Source organism: Bos grunniens, chromosome 13, assembly GCF_055505025.1.
Source record: "Bos grunniens cultivar Pamir isolate PY7600 chromosome 13, Bosgru_T2T1.0, whole genome shotgun sequence".
In the NCBI taxonomy this organism is placed as follows: Eukaryota; Metazoa; Chordata; class Mammalia; order Artiodactyla; family Bovidae; genus Bos; species Bos grunniens.
In genome coordinates this window covers 40,192,813-40,217,643 of record NC_141177.1, presented here as the reverse complement: position 1 = coordinate 40,217,643, position 24,831 = coordinate 40,192,813, and the positions used below count along the sequence as shown (strand labels likewise).

At 41.5% G+C, this 24,831-nt stretch overlaps 1 protein-coding gene across 4 annotated transcripts; it reads left to right on the top strand.

Moving 5' to 3' along the window:
* The first annotated feature begins 427 nt into the window (after positions 1-427).
* LOC147360802 (aldo-keto reductase family 1 member C3-like) lies at positions 428-14,872 on the top strand. 4 transcript variants are annotated; one of them, XM_086331127.1, is made up of 10 exons: positions 428-605; positions 1,573-1,703; positions 5,233-5,400; positions 5,689-5,805; positions 7,047-7,124; positions 7,533-7,655; positions 8,454-8,563; positions 9,439-9,604; positions 11,862-11,944; positions 14,664-14,872. In XM_086331127.1, the coding sequence occupies exons 2-10, from the start codon at positions 1,620-1,622 to the stop codon at positions 14,704-14,706; spliced, it is 972 nt and encodes a 323-aa protein (XP_086187253.1). In that variant the 5' UTR covers positions 428-605; positions 1,573-1,619; the 3' UTR covers positions 14,707-14,872. The 4 variants fall into 4 exon arrangements, with proteins under 4 accessions (XP_086187253.1, XP_086187249.1, XP_086187250.1 ...); XM_086331123.1 differs by having other exon boundaries at positions 1,508-1,703; XM_086331124.1 differs by lacking the exon at positions 428-605 and adding an exon at positions 635-724 and having other exon boundaries at positions 1,508-1,703.
* Positions 14,873-24,831: the final 9,959 nt, after the last annotated feature.

Below are 24,831 nucleotides of genomic sequence, written 5' to 3'. Positions count from 1 at the left end.
CCTCTGTGTGTTTGTGTTTCTGTATGTGTGTTCCTCTGTGTGTTTCTGTGTGTGTGCATTCAATTTGGTACTTGAAAGAACAGGGAAAATCTCACTCTTGGTAGATTTGTTCCTTGTCATGACTTTTACTAGTTGGCTCGTCATGGTCCTAGTCCTGGGATCAGCCCAACAGGAAAGCTATGGGTGGCTTAGTTCATTTCTGAGTCAGCATCTTACCTGGCCGAGACTGGCTATCTGATTCTGGTGAATTTATGACTGTTTTTGAATGCACTATGTCCCCCAAAGCCACACCCCCATTCTATTCAGGGCCTTTTAATACATGGTCTAGTCTATGTCTCCACCCTTATACCTTTGTCCTTGGCTCCGTATGTATGTATATATACACACAAACATATATATATATATATAGTTCCCCTGCAGCTGCAATAGGCATTCCAGGAGCTCTTCAGTTTAAGCTTAGAGTTAAGTGGAACAGACACTAGTCCCCAGACAGCCCCCAAGTAGGTTGGAATACCGCACATAAGGTTTTCTGTTATCACTCTAGATTAAGGGAGCAACTGGGAGCTCATCAAGGTTGCACTGCCCCAGGCAGGAGGAGGGTACAGGTGAGTAATACACGATGAAATTTCCTTCCACTCTGTTCTTGATTTTTCCTAATTGGCTGTTCACTTTGTTGCTGTCGATCTGTGTTTGACTGTTTTCCAGACTCCTATGAAGTTTTCAGGTGATTTCTCTTTCTTTTCTTGTCTTTCCATGGGAGAGTTCAGTCCTCCCACCTCACCATTTTGCCAACATCATTGTACATGTTAAATTTTGTCTTCACAACGTTCTTACGCATCAGTGCATCATATTTTCTGTTACTCTTTCCAGATTTGTTGCATTTTAATTTGTTTATAGGTTTTTCATTTATGAATGATGTGGAGCAGTTAGTAAATTATGTAAAATATGTATCAGTGACATTATGAGAGTACCCTAAAAGTTATATAACTAGCTACAAGGGATCAACACTCAAAGTCTCTTTGAACACTGTGCATGGTATCCTAAGGCTATTAATAATTAACTTCCAATAAGCACTTTGCCAAAATGTCTCATTTCCATTTTCTGTTCAGGGTTTCACCAGTCAGGTCTGTAAAGCATAATAATTTTGCTGCGGGAAATGTAAAAGGGGAAATTTATTTTCACTTGAAGTTTTGATTCTTTATTAAGGGGTAACATTTTGAAAAATGCTATTAAACACTTTCAGATTGTGTGATTTGTGTGTATGTGTGTGTGTTTACTGTAAGGTAGTTTTTTCAATTGATGTTTGATTGAGATTGGGCTTCATAATAGAAAATTAAAAAAGATTTTTGTTGGAAGTTTCTAGTCTAACAAATAGTCAATAATTGCTCACCCAATCTCATCATTGTATAATACGTGAGGTTATGTTGATAAAAAGAATCAAACAAGTTAACTGTGTTCAATCATCTCTGACTCCATGGGTACTAGTTTAATCATGCTTCTCCTACAGTGTCTCTGCTAACACTGGACAGTGCAGCTGGGGTGTGATGTTCTTGTTATTTATAACATTTGAAGGGAGAAGAAAAAAATCCCAGTCTGCTTACTCAGAGGAGCAACAGACAATGGATCCCAAAGGCCAGAAGGTGAAGCTTAATGATGGCCACTTCATTCCTGTCCTGGGATTTGGAACCTATGCACCTCAAGAGGTAACAGTACTGGTTGTGGGTTGAGATATAAATAGTAGTGGATGTGACACAAGCAGAAGGGACTTGGGTTGTCAAGCACTGAGCTCCTGTGTGACTCTGGGAGGGTCATGTGGTTCCACCAACCAGGCTAGAACCATTTCCTCTGAAAGAGGAGAAAGCATTCAGCCTTTACTCTGCATCATGGTCTCAAGCTGTGCTCACCTGCAGATTACTCTGGGTTTCCTTCCAGTTTCTATCTCTTTCCCAGATTGGCAGAAGAGGTGAGACTCAGCTGTCAAGAATAGTGTCAGCTGCTTTGCTTTGAAGGTGATTGCAATGGTGAGGTTTATCTGTATATTTAATTAATTCCAGAACTCTTTCCTCCTTCCAAAAAGCCATGACACAGAGAAGTATTTGAGGTGGGAGGTGCTGTAGATGAGTTGAATGAAAAATAATGGGAATGAATTTCTTTGATACTGTGGGGTGCCTTCTAGATGGCAGGCAAGAAACACTCCAGCTGTGTTTTGCCTCATATTTTTGTTTCTGCTTGGAAATTCATTCTCAGAGAAAATATACTGTCATTTGAGGGTAAAAGTTACTACCTTACAGGCCAGGTTTTGTAATGTTTTCTTGGGCTTCCCCGGGTAGTTCAAATGTTAAAGAATCTGCCTGCAATGTGGGGGATCTGAGTTCGATCCCTGGGTCAGGAAGATCCCCTGGAAAAGGAAATGGCAACCCACCCCAGTATTCTTGCAGAGAATCCCGTGGACAGAGGAGCCTGATGGGCGACAGTCCATGTGGTCACAAAGAGTGGGACATGACTGAATGACTAACACTTTAACACTTTGAAATGGGAAAGATTCTGAATCATATAAAAAGAAATGGAATATTATTCAGCATTAAAATGACATTAATCCTGCTATTTGCAACTGCACAGATGGATGGTGAGAATATTAAAGCAAGTGAAACAAGCCAGAAATAGAAAGACAAATACTGTATAATCTCCTTGTAGCTAGAATCTTAAAAAGTAGAACTCATAGAAGCAGAGAATAGAGGTGTGGTGACCAGAAGCTGGTGTCAAGCCTGGGAAAAATGGTAAGTTGTTGGTCAAGGGTACAGACCATCAATTATAAGATGAATAATCATGGAGACCTGATGTAAAGCACTGTGACTATAGTTAAAAATGATGGGATAAATCTTTAATTTTGTAGACTAGATCTTATGTCTTCTTCAGTTCAGTTCAGTTGCTCAGTCGTGTCCGACTCTTTGCAACCCCATGAATCGCAGCATGCCAGGCCTCCCTGTCCATCACCAACTCCCGGAGTTCACTCAAACTCACATCCATAGAGTTGGTGATGCCATCCAGCCATCTCATCCTCCATCGTCCCCTTCTCCTGCTGCCCCCAATCCCTCCCAGCATCAGAGTCTTTCCCAATGAGTCAACTCTTTGCATGAGGTGGTCAAAGTACTGGAGTTTCAGCTTTAGCATCATTCCCTCCAAAGAAATCCCAGGGCTGATCTCCTTTAGAATGGACTGGTTGGATCTCCTTGCAGTCCAAGGGACTCTCAGGAGTCTTCTCCAACACCACAGTTCAAAAGCATCAATTTTTCAGTGCTCAGCTTTCTTCACAGTCCAACTCTCACATCCATACATGACCACAGGAAAAACCATAGCCTTGACTAGATGGACCTTTGTTGGCAAAGTAATGTCTCTGCTTTTCAATATGCTGTCTAGGTTGATCATAACTTTCCTTCCAAGGAGTAAGTGTCTTTTAATTTCATGGCTGCAATCACCATCTGCAGTGATTTTGGAGCCCCCAAAAATAAAGTCTGACACTGTTTCCACTGTTTCCCCATCTATTTCCCATGAAGTGATAGGACCAGATGCCATGATCTCCATTTTCTGAATGTTGAGCTTTAAGCCAACTTTTTCACTCTCCTCTTTAACTTTCATCAAGAGGCTTTTTAGTTCCTCTTTACTTTCTGCCATAAGGGTGGTGTCATCTGCATATCTGAGGTTATTGATATTTCTCCCGGCAATTTTGATTTCAGCTTGTGCTTTTTCCAGCCCAGCATTTCTCATGATGTCCTCTGTGTGTAAGTTAAATAAGCAGGGTGACAATATTACAAACACCCAAAAAAATTAGGTGTGTGAGGTGATGGAACTGTTACCTAGGTTGATTTTGGTAATTCATTAAGAGTGGATACTTACATTGGTAAGAATAATCATGGGAAATGGTAACTGATTGAAGTTCAAGCTTGAATGAAGCTCGAACCGGGAGAAAGATCAATAACTTCAGAATGGAGATGACACCACCCTAATGGCAGAAAGGAAGAGGAGCTAGAGAATCTCTTGATGAAGGTGAAAGAGGGAGTGAAAAGCTGACTTAAAATTGAACATTCAAATCCTAAGATCATGTCATTCAGTCCCATCGCTTCATGGCAAATAAATGGGGGAGAAATGGGAACAGTGGCAGACTTTATTTTCTTGGACTTCAAATCATTGTAGACGGTGACTGTAGCCAGGAAATTAAAAGATAATTGCTCCTCAGAAGAAAAGCTACGAGAAACCTAGACATCGTCTTAAGCAGAGACATTGGCTTGTGGACAAAGGTCCACATAGTCAAAGCCATGGTTTTTCCATTCGTTATGTATGGATGTGAGAGTTGGACCATAAAAGGCTATGCACGGAAGAATTGATGCTTTTGAACTGTGGTGTTTGAGAAGTCTTGAGAATGCCTTGGACAGCAAGGAGATCAAACCAGTCAGTCCTAAAGGAAATCAACCCTGAGTATTCCTTGGAAGGACTGATGCTGAAGCTGAAGCTCCAATACTTTGGCCACACAATACGAAGAGCCAACTTATTGGAAAAGACCCTGATTCTGGAAAAGACTGAAGGCACGAGAAGAAGGAGGCAACAGAGGGTGAGATAGCTGGGTGGCATCATTGATACAACAGACATGAGTTTGAGCAAACTGCAGGAGATAATGAAATATGGGGAAACCTGGAGTGCTGCAGTCCATGGGGTCAGAAAGAATTGAACAGGACTGAGTGAATGAACAAAAACAGCGACTTATATGAGAACATCTCTTTGTACACCTTGATTGCATACAGTTTTTATGTGGTGTATTCTTTGTGGCCTCACTGGTAGACAGAGGTCTTAGAAGCAATTACCTTGTTTCTTGATGCTTTTACCAGGCACTTTACACCTTTATTGAATTATCTTCAAAGATCTCACAGTATAAATCCTATCCTGACTGCAATGTTATCCTGAGTCCTTTCGGTTCTACCAGCGAATCAGTGAACCTGCAGGTGGTCTTGAGGTCTCTGATGCCCATAATCAACCATGATCACTTCAAGATGAATGGTTCCTGGGTGTCCACTAAATCACTCACCAGGAATATTCAGGGAAATCTTCAAGCCTTCATCACCACACATACAGAACTAACCAAAGGCACAAAGAAAAGTTGATGTTGGGAAGATGAAAGCTTTTGCATAGCAATCTCTTAATCATGTGGATATCCAACTTCTCCCTTTGTTGCTTATGTAGGTTGCTAAGAGGGATGCTCTGGAATTCACCCCATTTGCTATAGAGGTTGGGTTCCGCCATATTGACTGTGCTCATGCTTACCAAAATGAAGAGCAGATAGGTCAGGCCATTCGAAGCAAGATGGCAGATGGCACTGTGAAGAGAGAAGACATATTCTGCACTTCAAAGGTACTGTGTGTGTTGTGTGTGTGCACATGTGTGCAAGTGATTGTGCCCAGGTGACAATTATATAATAGGATCCTTTTGTGAAGAGTTGCTTGGTGAACTATGCTTATTGGTAAATTCCTAAAGTATTAGAGTTCCCTGGTGGTTCAATGCTTAAGACTTGATACTTTAATGCCATGTGCCCTGATTTGATCCTTGGTTGGGGAAGTAATATCAGACAAGCCTTGCAGTAAAGCCAAATAAGTTACCTAAAGTATTCTTAATACAACTTTTATTCTTTAACCTCTGCAGCTTTGGTGCACATCCTTTCGACCAGAGTTGGTCCGACCAGCCTTGGAAAAGTCACTGAAAAGTCTTCAACTGGACTATGTCGATCTCTATATTATGCATTATCCGCTGGCTCTGAAGGTTAGAAATTCGTGTGATCACATCAGTGTTACATCTTGTGTTAGAATGTGCATCAACTCGCATGGATGGTTAAATTAAGATTTTTCTTAGTAGGTTGAAGGGATGATTACACTAGAGTAGAATCCTCCAAATAATCATTTGTGATCATCTTTTTACTGAGTTTCTTTGAATCCCTTACATACCTTCCAGAGAAAGGAGTTAATAATCTGAGACTCTCTGCCAGAAAAACTTGAGGAAATAGAACTAGGTGAGTTCTGCACACAGTCCTTGTTATGACTCCTGAGTGTCTGGGGATTTCATGAACCAAGAGTTTGGTGCAGCCGTGGTGAGCATGACACTGCCTTACATTGAACATGATGAGTTTCTCTTGTCTTTCACCCTTTCAAGTTGAGCATATTTGGTGGTGCTCCTTCTGAGTGCATCTGATCCTTGTACCTATACAGGGACTTGGGATAACTTTCCTGCACTCTCCCTAGTCTTCAGATGAGGTTTGTAGACTGCACTTATCCATTAATAAAGGTTTACTTAGAACACTTGATTTCAAGTCACAGAAATCAACTCAAACCATCCAATGCAAAATAGCTTAGTGGTCTACACAGATGGCAAGTTCCAGCCACAGACAGAAATGATGGTGGCAGTACTCTATAGATGTGTCTCCTTTTCCTATCCCTTATAAGGGCACTATTCATGGTTTACTTTATTTTTACTGAACATTTTCCATTGGTGGGAAATTTGACCTTGGGGCAGCTCAAGGCTCATGGTCATGAACATATGAGAACATGTCTGGGTCTTCCACATTCCATATCAACCTAATGAGATCCCTGCTGTCCTAGGGCACCTGATTCTCAGAGGGAAAAGAGAGTCTGATTATCTAGACCAGGTCAAGATAGCAAATTTTATTCTGGAAATAAAGTCATGTAACTTACTGCCATTCCCATCTCATAGAGGCATTTGGAAGCAGGCAAGTACAAGAACAGACAAAATTCACAGAAGTCACAGGAAGTCCCTTTTAGGACCTAGAAAAATTGTACTTATTACAACATATATTAAATATAAGAGATTAGAATAAGTCTCTCTCCTAAAGACATTGGCTATATACACAAATCATTTTGCAAATATTTTCTAGTATCTGGAAAATTTTAAACTTACCTCATGGAGGTTTAATCCCTGGTGCCAGGCAGCCTTGCTAAATGTGGAGAAATTATTTTGTGACATCTCTAAAATGACTGCTTCTATTCTAGCCAGGGGAGGAATTATATCCAAAAGATGAAAATGGAAAACTGATAGCTGACTCAGTGGATTTCTGTCTCACATGGGAGGTGAGTATGAGGAGTAGAGAGACTGGGGAGGAGCCAGGAGAGTGGGAACTTCCTTCATTTTTTCCACCTGTGAGAATGCGCCGTGGACCATCAGACTCAGCAGTTCATGAATCTAAGGGCTGGGATGCTGGGTTTGTGGGGAGGAAGCCATTGCTGTAATGTTTACAGAGAGGAATGGAGGAGGAGAATATGGGACAGTGCAGACAGGCATCTCTTTCCTTCCATATGATATGTCTTCTCCAGGGTTCAAGGAGCAAACAATATTTCTTTTTATATCATGTCTTCTTCCTCTCTTTCCTTCTTGATAATCAATGCAATTCTTGATGGATGACAGTGATTACTGATGTTTTTCAGCATTTATTCTTGCTCTATCATTCCATGTAATTGTTCACCACCCCTCCCTCCCAGGCCCTGGAGAAGTGCAAGGACGCAGGGCTGGCCAAATCCATCGGGGTGTCCAACTTCAACCACAAGCAGCTGGAGAAGATCCTGAACAAGCCGGGGCTCAAGTACAAGCCTGTCTGCAACCAGGTGAGCAGCTCAGCTTCTCCCTCTCCTGCTCTCCAGAACCTCCTTCTTGCCCTGGGGCCTGATGTCTGTCTGTCCTCCCCTCCTGTTCACCTGACCATTGTGGACAGGAGATTCTAAACAGCTGAGTTCCTGTCTGCATGGTGTGTATAAAATCCAAAATGGTATCTCTGTCTGTAAATCTTGGCGGAAAAGTGCAGAGATCTTCCCGGTAGAACGCAGAAGTTGAGGAAGGAGGTATTTCCCCGAGATGAAAGGATGGCCAAGTCACAGGGTGAAAGTGCCCTGGAGTGAACTTTGTACAGGAAGGAAAACCATGAAAATGTGGAATGGGAAATAAATTGATAAAGAGGCAAATCAGCTGAGATGGGTGTTAAGGGTTTGTGTGGGGTTCTGATGGCTGAATCCTTAGTCTTGGTGTCACAGTGTTTATAAGTCTTTAACAGGGAGCACAGTTGAGAAAACTGTGTTGGAGATGATGAAAATCATTCAGGTTAGAGGGTGGAGTTAAAGGCTCATTGTGATGCTAACACTGTATGAATTTTACTCTTGAATATCTACTCAAATGTAGAGCCCATCTTTTGGTTAGTCAATCTCAGACTGGTTCTCCCATCTATGTCCATCATAAATTAAGTGTATAAACAAACTTTTCTCTATTTCTCTCTGTTGATATTAATATTTCCAAATTACATTTAATGTTATAGTATTTCCTTTATCATTTTTTAAACTTTTTGCCTTTCTTTGTCATTTAATATTACATTTCCATAATACGTGACACTCTTCTCTATTGGTTTTCTACAGGTGGAATGTCACCCTTATCTCAACCAGAGGAAACTGTTGGATTTCTGCAAGTCACATGATATTGTTCTTGTTGCCTATAGTGCTCTGGGATCCCAAAGAGTAAAAGGATGGTATTGAACTCTAATGAAAGCAACAGGGAGTTTATGTAAAATTCAATTTTTGATGAGATAGTTTAAATCATACAATACTCAGATAACTCTCATAGGCAGAGGGGAGAGAGAGGAGTAATGGAATGAATTCTTCTCTTTTATCTTCCCATCACCCTGCCAATTTTTCTAGATTATATTAGCTTGTCGACTCATGAATAACAAATGTTTACATTAAAATCTGTATATAATCTCCTGGTTGAGACCAGAGACACAAGCTTATGTCATGATTTACTTATTAACTAATGTGCACATTTTTAAAAATAGGTGTTCCAAGGTTCACTTACCTTATGTCTAAAGTTGAGATAATAGTATTTAACTCCTCGGTTTCTATCATGATAGAAAAAAAATTCAATTTGAACCATTTTTATAAGCATCTATAGTAGAATAATGATGAAATAAATGTCTCTTATTTTGAGACCTCTCAATTTTTATCAATACCTTAGAAAAAGTGAAATATACAAACAATTCTTGGTCTTTCCTTCCGCTTCTCTATTCATGCCCTTGATTATATAAGAAAAAACACCCCTGAAAATTAAAGGAAAAAGATCCATGAGTTTGGCAGTCATGGTCTCAACTCAATAATGTCTCTGAATCACCTGCAGAGCTTTGTAAACAGAATAGGAGGTGACACAGTTGAGGTTCTGATTCAGTTTGTTTTCAGCTCTGCCATGGAATTTGTATTTCTTACAAGATCTTAGTTGATAGTGATGATGCTGGTCAATGAACTATACTTTGGGAAGCCCTGGTCTAGAGTGAACCTCTTGTTCTGTTTGGGAAAATATTCAGAAATTGAGTATTTAGTCTTGGCTCCTCAGCATTTCTGAATTTCCTTCCAGGGTGAACCCAAACCACCCCGTTCTCTTGGAGGACCCAGTTCTCTCTTCCATTGCCCAGAAGCACAAGAAAACGGCAGCTCTGGTTGCCCTTCGCTACCAGATACAACGTGGGGTTGTGGTTCTGGCCAAGGGTAACAACAAGGAGTGGATCAAAGAGAACATGCAGGTGATGATGAGTGGGGCTGTGGGCAGAGGGCTCCTAGGGAGTATCCTTCACGAGGGTCATTCTTTGTCCAGCTCTCAGACTATCTTTGGGCCAAAACGAGTTACCTGATCTTTCCCTGTGTGTGAATGCCTGGTAGTTTTCTCCTCCTGCTGTGGCAACAGGAGAGGCATTATGGCTGGAGAGGGTTACGGTTGGACAGAAAATGGAGATTTTAGCTTGAGCATTACATTTGCAATGTATTCTGTCACTTTGTGCAAAATGACATCTTATTTTCTTCATTCTCAATTATGCAATTGCATTATGTGATTTTTTCAATACTGTTTGAACTGCTGTAATAAAACACCATAGGTTAAGTGGCTGAGAAAAAAACTGGAATTTGTTTCTCACAGTAGAAGCTGGAGATCTGAGATCAGAATGGCTGTGTGGTCAGGTGAAGCTGCTCCTCCAAGTCACAGGTTACTCCTTGTATCTTAACATGGTGGAGGGGGCAAAGAACTCCCCCAGTTCTCTTATGTGAATATTATGTTGTTTAAATCTCTTTCATGAGGGCTCCATCATCATGACATAATCACCCCTCAAAGGATTCATTTTTAACAGCATCATCATGTGAATATGAGGACAGAAAATCTATGGCAGTGATCGTTAACTTCCAAACCATTGTATTTTTATTTTGCCTTTCCCTGAATACTAATAAGATTTCATCTTCATACATTTAATCTTGAGTTTCTGTCTTTGTGAAGTCCTCTTCAAGACTTTGTCCATTTTTGCTAGGTTGTTTATACTTTGTTTTCTGTGTAGAAGATCATTATTGTACCTTTAGCCATAATTGTATGGAAACTCCCCAGTTTCAGGATTTAATGCAGAGATGATTTATGCGTCTTTTGGATTCTGTGGTTTGACAATCAACCTGCACTCAGCTAAGTTGCCGTCCTCTGGGCTGGGCTATCCTGTGCTTTTGCAGTTCAATGCGAAGCAGCTGGGCAGTTCTGCTTTAGCAGGCGGACGAGGCTCTTGTCAGAGGAGCCTCCACCCTTCTCTGTATAGTTTTTATGAATATTTGACTAGACTGGGACAACTAATCTGGTCTTCATCTCAGCACAGTGCTATTATCCCAAGTCAGTTATTAGGGAAATAGTCCTCTTCCTGTCTGGGCTCAGATCTGGGTCATCTCTTCTGGGAAATATCACTGTCCAATGCAGGTTACAGGTCAGGCCAAGTGAGGGGAACGGAAATTGTCTCCTCATCATTTGTTTCTGTGTTTCCATTTAAATTTGGTTCTGTAATCTAGCTGGAACTGTTTATCTAAGATAATATGAAAATGGATGCACACATGTTTAAGTATATTTAAATGTAAATCTAAGGTTTCATATTTCCTCACAGATTTTCATTGTCAACTCAGTCATATATCAAGTGTCCATAAATACATTTCTGTTATCTCTTTTCTATTTAACTATTCAGTTTTCTGCACCATGTTATTAAAGTGGAAAATAAGTCTTGCTTTTCATAATGGTAATTTTTTATTTTTTAAAGCTGTATTGGCTGCTTTTGATTAGCTGTTCTTTTATTTAAAATTTAGTATCACTTTACCAACTTCCAGGAGAGAATACATGCTCAAGTCTTTGGGTCATGTTGCATTGAAACACTAGATCACTTTGGAGAAAATGAATTTCTTTACAAAATTGAGCTTTTCATTTCATGATTATGAAGTGAAGTTTTAATTACTTAGGTGTTCTTTAATGTTAAAACACTTCATAACTTTCTCCACTAAGACATTTACATAAAGTTTTTGTTAGATTTATTCATAGACAATGAGTAATTTTGATATTAGATTCCTGAACAGGCTTTAAAGGGGGAGCCTCCTCCCTGCACTACTTTAGCTGATCGCTGTCACCCTTACAGGATGTTGGGAAGAGTTAATCAGTCTAATGCTCAATTGCAGTTATCGAGTTAGGAGTACCTGAAGGCAGTGTGATTGGAAAAGAATGATTTTAGTTTGCTTTCTGGCTGAAGTGATTCACTTAGAAAGATAAGGGACTGATGCGCTGTAATGTTTGTGAGGTGGACAGAGAAGGAGAAGGTATGGGAAGGAGAGGTGAGAACTCAGCAGAGGTTCCCATGCTGGTTCTCCTGAAAGCTGAGGACAGACATGGCTTCCCTGCTCCTTCTTCTTGACTCCATCCAGCTGGAAAATCCTCCAGTCCCCAGGGGGAGACTGGCTCCTTGAGGGAGGGGTAATGTGATTGTCCCTTCCTTCCAGGTGTTTGACTTTGAACTGACTCCAGAAGACATGAAAGCAGTCGATGGCCTCAACAGAAATATAAGATATTGTGATTTTCACCCGTAAGTGACTCGCAGATGTTTCACCCAGACACTGTTTTCTCTAGCAGGCGGGTCAGCAGGGGAACTAAGCTTTTCAAAAGGATAATTCTAGAAAGACAGTGCTGATTTCCTGCTTAGGAGTAACCGGGGACTTTCTGCAGACCTCATACCAGAGATTTCCTCCAGGGTTCCATCTTTGACCAACAGCAGTGATGGGCCCAGGACAACTCATCAGTAAAATCCCCAGAGTTGGCATCGTGGTGAATTCACCACTTTGTGCCCCTATTCCCTGTGCCTGGTGCACCTCCTCTCAGTGCCGAGCACCCAGGGAACACAAAGGGCATGGTGCTGCAGCCAACAATTGTTTCAGTGACCTGTGAACATGTTTAATCTTTATCTCTTTTTACATCAGGGGAACATGATTATATTAATAATAACTATGTATTATGTGAAGAGTTGACTTATTGGAAAACACCCTGATGCTGGGAGGGATTGGGGGCAGGAGGGGATGGGGATGACAGAGGATGAGATGGCTGGATGGCATCACTGACTCGATGGACATGAGTTTGAGTAAACTCCAGGCATTGGTGATGGACAGGGAGGCCTGGTGTGCTGCGATTCATGGAGTCCCAAAGAGTCGGACATAACTGAGCGACTGAACTGAACTGAACTGACTGATGTATTAACGAATCCATCAAAGATTACTTTCTTGTTTTGTTCTGTTTAGTTGCTTATTCATGCCCAAATCTTGGGGCCTTGTGGAATGAACCCCAACAGGCTCCTCAATCCATGGGATTCCCCAGGAAGGAATACTGGAGTGGGTTGCCATTTCCTTCTCCAGGGAACCTTGGGGATCAAGGGATCGAACCCATGTCTCCTGCCTGGCAAGTGTTTCCTTTACCACTGAGCCACCTGGGAAGCCGGCATTCATGTAAATCCTGTGAACACAATTATAAAATGTATTGTTGACATTTTTATTGAGGAGGGTCTTATGAAGGTCAATGTGCAACAGTGCTGTGAAGTCACATGGGCCTGCCCCTAAGTGTCTGGTGGATATTATCATTAATGGGCATTTCTTTTCCAAGATACCATCATTTCTTTCAAATTAATCTCTTTGTCGATCTTTTTTCCCTATTATGACTCCCATGTCCTCATCCTTGTTATCTCACAAAGTTGAATTACCAGTAGATCATAAGCTTAACTGACCCTCCAGTGAGTGACTCTGTGTCTTTAGCAGGACACACCCAGATAGGATCATCTGGGTCTCTGGTTTCTTGAGTAAAGACTCACCCCAGTTTAGCTTTTGTCCATCAGAAGTCCTTGGTGGCTCAGATGGTAAAGAATCCACCTGCAGTGCAGGAGACCTGGGTTCAATTCCTGTGTGAGAAGATCCCCTGGAGGAGGGCATGGCAGCCCAATCCAGTATTCTTGCCTGAAAAATCCCATGGACAGAGGAACCTGGTGGGTTACAGTCCATGGCGTCATAAACAGTCAGACGTGACTGAGCAACTAAGCGCACTTTAGAAGTCCATCCCCTGGGGAGCCCCCACCTCCTTGACTTTGACCTAGTCACTAACATGATTCCGGCTGCTTAATTACTACAGGAGAATATTGGGACTGAAGAGACAGAAGAGAAATTTGGAAGGAAGTTTAGAGAGAAGGGAATACAAATTATTGGTTAACAAAAATTATGCTTCAAATGAAAGATCCCAACGCTCTCCCTATTGTTTGTAAAGCTATATCATGATTCTGATAAGTGTGGAAGTCGCTCAGTCATGTTCGACTCTTTGGGACCCCACTGACTATACAATCCATGGAATTTTCCAGGCCAGAATACTCGAGTGGGTAGCCTTTCCCTTCTCCAGGGGATCTTCCCAACCCAGGGATCGGTCCAGGTCTCCCACATTGCAGGCATATTCTTAACCAGCTGAGCCACTATTATGTTCTGATTAAAGACATGATAATTGAAAAAAAGGTGGATAGTTGCATTTCTATACTTAAAGACTTTTAAGTATAAATGTATATTCTCTTTCATTAGGCTGTGAATGCCTAGACTTACACATCTTTGTGGGCTTGGGTCAACAGCACAGCTCCTGGCACTTGGAATCATTCAGAATTCACTTTTTAATGAAGTGAACGGAAAATGACATTTTCAGAGAGAAAAGTAGAAACATGGAAAAAAGGGAAAACAGCAGTAATACTACTTGCTGAATAACCAGTGTTTTAATACAGTACAGTATAAATTAAGAAAATAATAATCCCACTCTGTGCTCTATGATTATTCAGGTGCACAAGGTATCTCTCCAATAGATGAGAAGTTCCTTAATGGGGACACTCTGTTTTGGGGGTGCTCAATATCAGCTTAGTAATGGATTTGTGGAAAAGAGGAGCTAATTTGTTCACTGCGACCCTTCTTATCATCTAGGGACAGAAGTTCCACTTGTGTCTGAAATGATCTCCATAGTTAGACCCAGGTCTTGTGCCCTCTTGGAAATTGTAACCTGAGTCAAACTACGTATCACTGTGGAGTGAATATTACATGTGAATATTGGGACTGGACATGCAGCTTCTGTGTGTACATGGAGCAGACACCTGCGTGTGCTTGTCGGGGAGGGTGGGGAGAAGGAGGGATGTGTTTGTAGATTTAGAGTTTTAGCCCATCCTGACTGCCTCCACAGAGTAATGCTTTCTCTGACAATATGACAGATTTAATAAATTAATCTGCTTCCTTCTCTTTCAGGGGTGTTGGTCACCCTGAGTTTCCATTTTCTGAAGAATATTGACTCTTAGTCCTCCTTCTGGATCTTCAAGAATTTCTTGCTTCTAGGGAAGAGGATTTTTGTACTTGGTGGATGTGCTTAAATGAAGTGTCTGAATATTTGAAAGCTTGCCTTTCCTTAAAAAAAGAAAAACAGTTTACGAAACAATAAAGACTTCAAAGTAAGAATACTCTTTCTTTCTGATATTTGAAAAAACACACAAATTGCAGAAACATTGGAAAACAGAAGGGAAAGGATAGGAAATAAAAATGAGCTACGATTAAACCACTTACTAATACTTAACTTTGGTGCATTTTCTTTATGAATCCTATGCAATTGTGTATGTGTGTTTATATAAAAGACAAATAATCTTCAATCTACAGATTGTATATTTATTTTTTAACTTAGCATAATTATCTTGGTAAGCTAAAAATATGATTTAAAAAATCCAGTATTATATTTTTATTGTAAAGCAGCACACATTACTCATTTATTTAATTTCTCAATTGTCTGCCCATGCTTAGCATTTTGATGAGTTCTTGTATATTCTCCCAGTATTTCATTAGTTGCCATTTACTCTCATTCAGAAAAACTTTACTGAACGTTCTTTAGTAATACATTGTTTTATAATAAATGTTAATTAAAATGAGAAATTATTTTTCTTTTAAAATGAGAAATTCTTGAGTTTATAGTCTAGTGGAGGAGGAGACAGTAAATGAAATCAGGAGAATTTAGTTGTTAGAAATGGGTAAGTGCCTGTTGAGAAAATTCTGCACAGTCTTTTGCATTTCTGTACATCTGTTAGGCAGAAACACCAACTGCCCTACATCCCACACAGCTTTTCAATTGTACAAAAAGCAGCCTTGAAAGAGAGATTGTGGCTCCCTTCATTTCTCTGGAACACAAAACACTAAATTCAGGAAGGAAGGGCCAGCAAGTCAGCTGATGTGGGTGGAGTTTAGTGAGGAAAGAAGACAGGAGTTGACCAGAGAGCCAGTGGGGCCAGTGGATCTGTGTCACATAGGCATGTAAAAGGACTTTACTGTGAGAGAAATGGAGAATGATATTTTGTGTTTTGAGCAGAGTAGTTACAGGAACAGACATGAGTTGTTACATAACATAACCTGGTTGTTGTGTTGAGAAGAAAAGAGAAAGAAGAGCCCTCATTTAGGACTCTACAGGAATTTAGGTGAGAGATGATGTTGGCTTGGACCACAGAAGGAGCAGTAAATATGGTCAGAGTTGTTAGAACAGGGATTTATTTTAAGGGCAGCATGACTTAGACTGTCTAACATGTTGGACATACAGTTAAAGGAAAAGGGGAATCAAAGTTGACTCCAGGTGTTTGTGGCTAAGGGACAGGAGATGGAGATGCCATTTTCTCAGATGGAGACGATGTGGGGGAGCACACTTTTGTGGGAAGATTAGGAGTTCAATTATAGACATGTATCTTTGAGATGCCTTTAGGTACCCAAGTGAAGATGCATGCATACAGTTGGACATAGAATTCTACCAGCGAAAAGGTTTAGATAAAATATTTAACTTGTGGTTTGTTAATTTTAGTTGCCTCTTAAAGCCACGAGACTCGATAATCAAAGATGTTATACAGTGAGTGGTATAGATAGGGAAGTTAAGCTTCATGAGAACCCAGCATTAAGAAGGTGATTAAAAAAAAATATGGAGGAACCTGCAAAAGAGGCTGAGAAGGATTGGTGAGTGAGGAAGGAGGGGTTGTTCTTAGAAGGCATGCGAAACAGATGTTTGGAAGAAAAAAGAGACCAATGCTAACAAGGGGACAAATCAGGGAAGACTGAAACTGACCACTGGATTGGGCAGTTAACCTTGGCAAGGTCAAGTGCAGCTTTGATAGAGTGGTGAAGGCAAACCATGAGGAGAATGGGTTCAAGAAATGGTGCAAGAGATCAGTGAGAAGCAGAGTACACAGTCTTCAAAGACTTTGCTGTAATGACGACCACAGAATTGCACAGTCTCTGAGGAGAAAAGTGATATCAAGAGACAAGTTTTCCTGATGCGGCAGATGACTGCCTGCCTCTGAGGTCAGAGGAACAGTCCAGCAGAGAGAGGAAAACCTATGATGCAGCGGATGGAGGTGGGGCTGACTTGAACCACATCTGTATTAGTTACTGTTGCTGCTACAACAAATGACCAAAACCTTTGGGGATGGAAATGAAAATAATGTATTATTTTATATTTCTGGAGGTCAGAAATTCAAAATCTGGTTCCATGGGCTAAAATTGAAGTGTCAGCAGATGTGCCTTCTTTTCTGGAGGTTGTAGGGGAAAATCTGTTTTCTTGCCTTTTCCAACTCCTAAAGACCAGGTCTTGTGTTGTTGGAAGAGGGTATTTGCTAAGACAAGAGCATTCTCTTTGTAATACTCTGTTTAGTCTTTGCCCTGCTTCATTTGTACTCCAAGGCCAAACTTGCCTGTTACTTCTGTTATCTCTTGACCTCTTACTTTTGCTTCACAGTCCTCTATGATGAAAAGGACATCTTTTATTTATTTTTTTTGGTGTTGGATCTAGAAGGTCTTATAGGTCTTTACAGAACCATTCAACTTCAGCTTCTTTGGAATTTGAAGTTGGGGCATAGACTTGGATTATTGTGATGCTGAATGATTTGTTTTGGAAATGAACTGAGATCCTTCTGCTGATTTTGAGATTGCACCCATGTACTGCATTTCACACTCTTCTCTTGACAATGAGGGCTACTCCAATTCTTCTAAGGGATTCTTGCCCACAGTAGTAGATATAATGGTCATCTGAATTAAAATTGTCCATTCCAGCCCATTTTGGTTCACTGATTCCTAAAATGTTGATCTTTACTCTTGCCGTCTCCTGTTTGACCATATTCAATTTACCTTGATTCATGGACCTAACATCCCAGGTTCCTATGCAATATCATTCTTTAAAGCATCAGACTTTACTTTTACCACTAGACACACCCACAACTGGGTGTTGTTCTGTGTTGGCTCATCCTCTTTCTTTCTGCTGGTATATTTCTATTCTTCCTTAGTAGCATGTTGTGCACCTACGAACCTGGGGTGCTCATTTTTCAGTGTCATATCTTTTTGCCTTTTCATACTGTTAATGGGGTTCACAAGACAAGAATGCTAAGTGGTTTGCCATTCCCTTCTCCAGTGAACCACATTTTATCAGAACTCTCTACCAGGACCTGTCCATCATGGGTGAATGGCATGACTTATAGACTGAGTGACTGAACTGAACTGATAGTTACTGGCGTTACACAAGGCTTTGATCCATCTGATTATTTTGGTTAGTTTTCTGTGATTGTGGTTTTCATTCTGGAGGCCATAGCACTGAGATTCTTGCTCCTTCTTTCTGCCCTGTGATGGATGAGGATAAGAGGCTTGTACAAACTACTTGATGGGAAGGACTGGCTGTGGGGAAAACTGAGTCTTGCTCTGGTGGGCAGGGCCATGTTCAGTAAATCTTTTATCCAATTTTCTGCTAATGTGTGGGACTCTGGTTCCTCCCTGTACTAGGGAAAGCAACTAGGCAATTCAGGTCAGTTCAGTTCAGTTGGTCTGTCGTGTCTGACTCTTTGTGACCCCATGGACTGCAGCACACCAGGCTTTCCTGTCCATCACCAAGTCCTGGAGCTTACTCAAACTCATGTCCCTCGAGTTGGGGATTCCATCCAACCATCTCAACCTATGCCGTCCCCTTCTCCTCTCACCTTCAATCTTTCACAGCATCAGGGCTTTTTCCAATGAGTCAGTTCTTCGCATCAGGTGGCCAAATTATTGGAGTTTGAGCTTCAGAATCAGTCCTTCCAATGAGTGAGTATTCAGGACTGGTTTCCTTTAGGATGGACTGGTTGGATCTCCTTGCAGTCCAAGGGATTCTCAAGAGTGTTCTCCAACACCACAGTTCAAAAGCATCAATTCTTCAGTGCTCAGCTGCCTTTATAGTCCAACTCTCACATCCATACATGACTACTGGAAAAACAATAGCTTTGACTAGATGGCCTTTTGTTGGCAAAGTAATGTCTCTGCTTTTTAATATGCTATGTAGGTTTGTCATAGCTTTTCTTCCAAGGATCTTTTAATTTCATGGCTGCAGTCACCATCTGCAATGATTTTGGAGCCCCCCCAAATAAAGTCTCTCACTGTTTCCATTGTTTCCCCATCTATTTGCCATGAAATGATGGGACCAGATGCCATGATCTTAGTTTTCTGAATGTTGAGCTTTAAACCAACTTTTTCACTCTCCTCTTTCACTTTCATCAAGAGGCTCTTGAGTTCTTCTTCACTTTCTGCCATAATGGTTGTGTTATCTGCATATCTGAGGTTATTGCTATTTCTCCCAGCAATCCTGATTCCAGCTTGTGCTTCATCCAGCCCAGCATTTTTCATGATGTACTCTACATATAAGTTAAATAAGCAGGGTGACAATGTACAGCCTTGATGTACTCCTTTCCCAATTTGGAACCTGTCTGTTTTTCCATGTTCAGTTCTACCTGTTGCTTGTTGTCCTGCATACAGATTTATCAAGAGGTAGGTCAGGTGGTCTGGTATTCCCATCTCTTGAAGAATTTTCCACAGTTTGTTGTGAAGGCCATTCAGGTATGACCTAAATCAAATGGTTATACAATGGAAGTGACAAATATATTCAAGAGATTAGATCTGATACAGAGTGCCTAAAGAATTGTGGATGGAGGTTCATAACATTGTACAGTAGGCAGTGACTGACACCATCCCCAAGTAAAAGAAATGCAAGGAGACAAAATGGCTGTCTGAGAAAGCCTTACAGATACCTGAGAAAAGAAGAGAAGTGAAAGGGCAAAGGAGAAAGGGAAATATATAGGCAGCTGAATGCAGAGTTCTGAAGACTAGCAAAGAGAAATAAGAACACCTTCATAAGTGAACAATGCAAAGAGATAGACTGAAACAATAGAGTGAGAAAGACTAGAGATCTCTTCAGAAAACTAGAGATACCAAGGGAAAATGTCATCCAAAGGTAGGCACAGTAAAGGACAGAAACAGTATGGACCTAAAAGAAGCAGAAGAGATTAAGAACAGATGGCAAGAATACACAGAATTAACCACAAATGTCAATGATCCAGATAACCACTATGGTGTGGTCACTTACCTCCAGCCAGACATCCTGGAGTGTGAAGTCTAGTGGGCCTTCAGTTCAGTTCAGTTCAGTCACTCAGTCGTGTCTGACTCTTTGCGACCCCATGAATTGCAGCACGCCAGGCCTCCCTGTCCATCACAAACTCCTGGAGTTCACTAAGACTCATGTCCATCAAGTCAGTGATGCCATCCAGCCATCTCATCCTCTGTCGTCCCCTTCTCCTCCTGCCCCCAATCTCTCCCAGCATCAGAGTCTTTTCCAATGAGTCAACTCTTCGCATGAGGTGGCCAAAGTACTGGAGTTTCAGCTTCAGCATCATTCCCTCCAAAGAAATCCCAGGGCTGATCTCCTTCAGAATGGACTGGTTGGATCTCCTTGCAGTCCAAGGGACTCTCAAGAGTCTTCTCCAACACCACAGTTCAAAAGCATCAATTCTTCAGTGCTCAGCCTTCTTCACAGTCCAACTCTCACATCCATACATGACCACAGGAAAAACCATAGCCTTGACCAGACAGACCTTTGTTGGCAAAGTAATGTCTCTGCTTTTCAATATGTTATCTAGGTTGGTCATAACTTTCCTTCCAAGGAGTAAGCGTCTTTTAATTTCATGGCTGCAGTCACCATCTGCAGTGATTTTGGAGCCCCCCAAAATAAAGTCTGACATTGTTTCCACTGTTTCCCCATCTATTTGCCATGAAGTGATGGGACCAGATGCCATGATCTTTGTTTTCTGAATGTTGAGCTTTAAGCCAACTTTTCACTCTCCACTTTCACTTTCATCAAGAGGCTTTTGAGTTCCTCTTCACTTTCTGCCATAAGAGTGGTGTCATCTGCACATCTGAGGTTATTGATATTTCTCCCGGCAATCTTGATTCCAGCTTGTGTTTCTTCCAGTCCAGCGTTTCTCATGATGTACTCTGCATAGAAGTTAAATAAGCAGGGTGATAATATACAGCCTTGACATACTCATTTTCCTATTTGGAACCAGTCTGTTGTTCCATGTCCAGTTCTAACTGTTGCTTCCTGACCTGCATACAGATTTCTCAAGAGGCAGATCAGGTGGTCTGGTATTCCCATCTCTTTCAGAATTTTCCACAGTTTATTGTGATCCACACAGTCAAAGGCTTTGGCATAGTCAATAAAGCAGAAATAGATGTTTTTCTGGAACTCTCTTGCTGTTTTGATCTCTGGTTCCTCTGCCTTTTCTAAAACCAGCTTGAACATCTGGAAGTTCACAGTTCACGTATTGCTGAAGCCTGGCTTGGAAAATTTTGAGCATTACTTTACTAGCGTGTGAGATGAGTGCAATTGTGCGGTAGTTTGAGCATTCTTTGGCATTGCCTTTCTTTGGGATTGGAATGAAAACTGACCTTTTCCAGTCCTGTGGCCACTGCTGAGTTTTCCAAATTTGATGGCATATTGAGTGCAGCACTTTCACAGCATCATCTTTCAGGATTTGAAATAGCTCAACTGGAATTCCATCCCCTCCACTAGCTTTGTTCATAGTAATGCTTTCTAAGGCCCACTTGACTTCACATTCCAGGATGTCTGGCTCTAGATGAGTGATCACACCATCATGATTATCTGGGTCATGAAGATCTTTTTGTACAATTCTTCTGTGTATTCTTGCCACCTCTTCTTAATATCTTCTGCTTCTCTTAGGTCCATGCCATTTCTGTCCTTTATCGAGCCCATCTTTGCATGAAGTGTTCCCTTGGTACCTCTAATTTTCTTGAAGAGATCTCTAGTCTTTCCCATTCTGTTGTTTTCCTCTATTTCTTTGCGTTGATCGCTGAGGAAGGCTTTCTTATCTCTTCTTGCTATTCTTTGGAACTCTGCATTCACATGCTTATATCTTTCCTTTTCTCCTTTGCTTTTTGCTTCTCTTCTTTTCACAGCTTTTTGTAAGGCCTCCCCAGACAGCCATTTTGCTTTTTTGCTTTTCTTTTCCATGGGGATGGTCTTGATCCCTGTCTCCTGTACAATGTCACGAACCTCATTCCATAGTTCATCAGGCACCCTATCTATCAGATCTAGGCCCTTAAATCTATTTCTCACTTCCACTGTATAATCATAAGGGATTTGATTTAGGTCATACCTGAATGGTGGGCCTTAGGAAGCATTATTATGAACAAAGGTCATGGAGATGATGGATTTCAAGCTGAACTATTTTAAATCCTAAAAGATGATGCTGTTAATGTGTTGCCCTCAATTTACCAGCAAATTTGGAAAACTGTAGAAAATGTCAGTTTTCATTTCAATCCCAAAGAAGGGCAATTGCAAAGAATGTTCAAACTACTGCAAATTGTACTCTTTTCACATGCTAGCAAATTAATGCTCAAAATCCTTCAAGCTAGACTTCAACAGTATGTGAGCCAAAGACTTCCAAGTGTACAAGTTGGATTTAGAAAAGGCAGAGATCAAATTGCCAGCATCCATGGGATCATAGAAAAAGCAAGAGAATTCCAGAAAAATATCCACTCCTCCTCACTGACTATGCTAAAGCCTTTGGGTGTGTGGATCACAACAAACTGTGGAAAATTCTTAAAGAGATGGTAATACCAGACCATCTTACCAGCCTCCTGAGAAACCTGTATGCAGGTCAAGAAGCAACAGATAGAATTGGATATGGAACAATGGGCTGCTTCAAAATTGGGAAAGAAGTATGTCAAGACTGTATATTATTGTATCCTGCTTATGTAACTTATATGCAGAGTACATCATGTGAAATGAAGGACTGGATGAATCACAAGCTGGAATCAAGATTGCCAGGAGAAATATCAATAACCTCAGATACGCAGGTGACACTACCCTTTTAGCAGAAAGTGAGGAGGAACTAAAGAGCCTCTTGATGAAGGTGAGGGAGGAGAATGAAAAAGTTGGCTTAAAACTCAACATTCAAAAACTGAGATTATGGCATCTGGTCCCATAAGTTTATGGGAAATAGATAGGGAAAAAACGGAAACAGTGACAGGCTTCATATTCTTGGGCTAAAAATCAATGTAGACTGTGACCACAGCCATGAAATTAAAGACACTTGCCTCTTGGAAGAAAAGCTATGAGAAGCTTAGAGAGCATATAGAAAAGCAGAGACATCACTTTTCTGACAAAGGTCCATAGAGTCAAAGCTTTGGCTTTTCCTGTAATCATGTAGGATGTGAGAGTAGGACCATAAAGAAGGCTGAGCACCAAAGAATTGATGCTTTTGAACTGTGGTGCTGGAGAAGACTTGTGGGAGTCCCTTGAACTGAAAGAAGATCAAACCAATCAACCCTAAAGGAAATCCTAGTTCCAACCATGATATTTATTGAAAGGACTGATGCTGAACCTGAAGCTCCAATACTTTGGCCACCTGATGCGAAGAGCTGACTCATTAGAGAAGACCCTGATTTTGGGCAAGATTGAAGGCAGGAGGAAAAGGGCCAACAGAGGACAAGATGGTTGGAGGACATCATTGACTCAATGGAAATGAATTTGAGCAAACTCTGGGAAATAGTGAAGGACAGAGGAGGCTGGTGTGCTGCAGTCCATAGGGTGGCAAAGAGTTGGACACAACTGAACGACTGAATACCTCATTTTTTGCCTTGTAGACTCTTCCGTCATCTTCAGAGACAGCACATCACATCTTGGAATGTCTTTTCTAATGCTCCTGTCTTCCCACCTTCTCTTTGACTACAGCCCTCCCAGGTCCCAGGACTTTGTGATTACACTAGGGTGACCCAGGTAATCCAGGAACATCCCCTGTCTCATGGTTTTAATCACCTTTGCCAAGTAGTTCCCTGACCAGGTTCAAAACCTGTGCCCCCTGTAGTGGAAGCACAGAATCCTCACCACTGGACCACCAGGGAAGTCCCAGGTTCAGAAGTTTTTACCCATAATTTCACCACATACATTTTGCACCCTTTTTCCTTACTTGTCTCCTTCTGAAACCCCTATCATGTGAATGTTTTTATGTTCTATTCCCTAGTTAGAGAAGCATTCTTAATTACTATTCTGAATTCTGGTAAATGAATTATTTTGGTAAATTATTCATCTCTATCTCTTTAGCAGATTTTTTCAGGTGTTTTTCTTATTGTTTCATTTGAGACAAATTCCTTTGTCTTCTCATTTTGCTTTACTTTCTCTGTCTCTAGGAAAAAGAGACAGAAAAAGTGAAAAAGTTTCCTGATCTGTTCTTACAGGGGTGTCCTTGTGTGGATGCATCCTTATGCAGTCTGTGTGCCCAGAGGCTTTGGGGCAAAGCTGGAGCTGAGGTGGGCAGGGTCACCCCTTCCCAGGGTGTGCTGGCAACTGTCACCTCAGTGGGACAGGGTGGGGGAGGCAAGAACCAGAGCCCAGTGTGAGCAAAGGCTTCTCCTGTGCTCGCTGACTGTCTCAACCCTACTGGGCCAGGTAGGTCTCAAGGGGCTGGAGCAGAAGCCATGAAGGTTGGCCTCAACTTAGTTCCACCCCTTGTAAGTGTGCACCCCCTCCCCATCCCTGATACTGGCACCTATGCCCCAGAGGGGAGCAGAGCTGGAGGAAGGTGTGCTGGAGCAGCCCCTGGCATGGATGGCCATGCATGTGGTGCAACCCTGGCACACTGGTCAGAGCTCCAGACTCTGCTCCTCTGGCCCCTCTCTGATGGTTGCCCTGCCCCATCCATACGTGCGTGTGTTCCTGTGTGTGTTCCTTTGTGAATGTGTTCATAGTTGGGTACTTTAAACAACTTGTTTAACAAACAAGGCAAATACTCTTGGTAGATTTGTTCCTTGTCATGATTTTCCTTCATTAGTTTGCTTGATATGCTCCTCAGTTCAGTTTCAGTTCAGTCGCTCAGTCATGTCCGACTCTTTGCGACCCCATGAACTGCAGCAAGCCAGGCCTCCCTGTCCATCACCAACTCCTGGAGTTCACTCAGACTCATGTGCATTGAGTCAGTGATGCCATCCAGCCATCTCATCCTCAGTCGTCCCCTTCTCCTCCTACCCCCAATCCCTCCCAGCATCAGGGTGTTTCCTAGTCCTGGTTTTAGCCCAACAGGAAAAC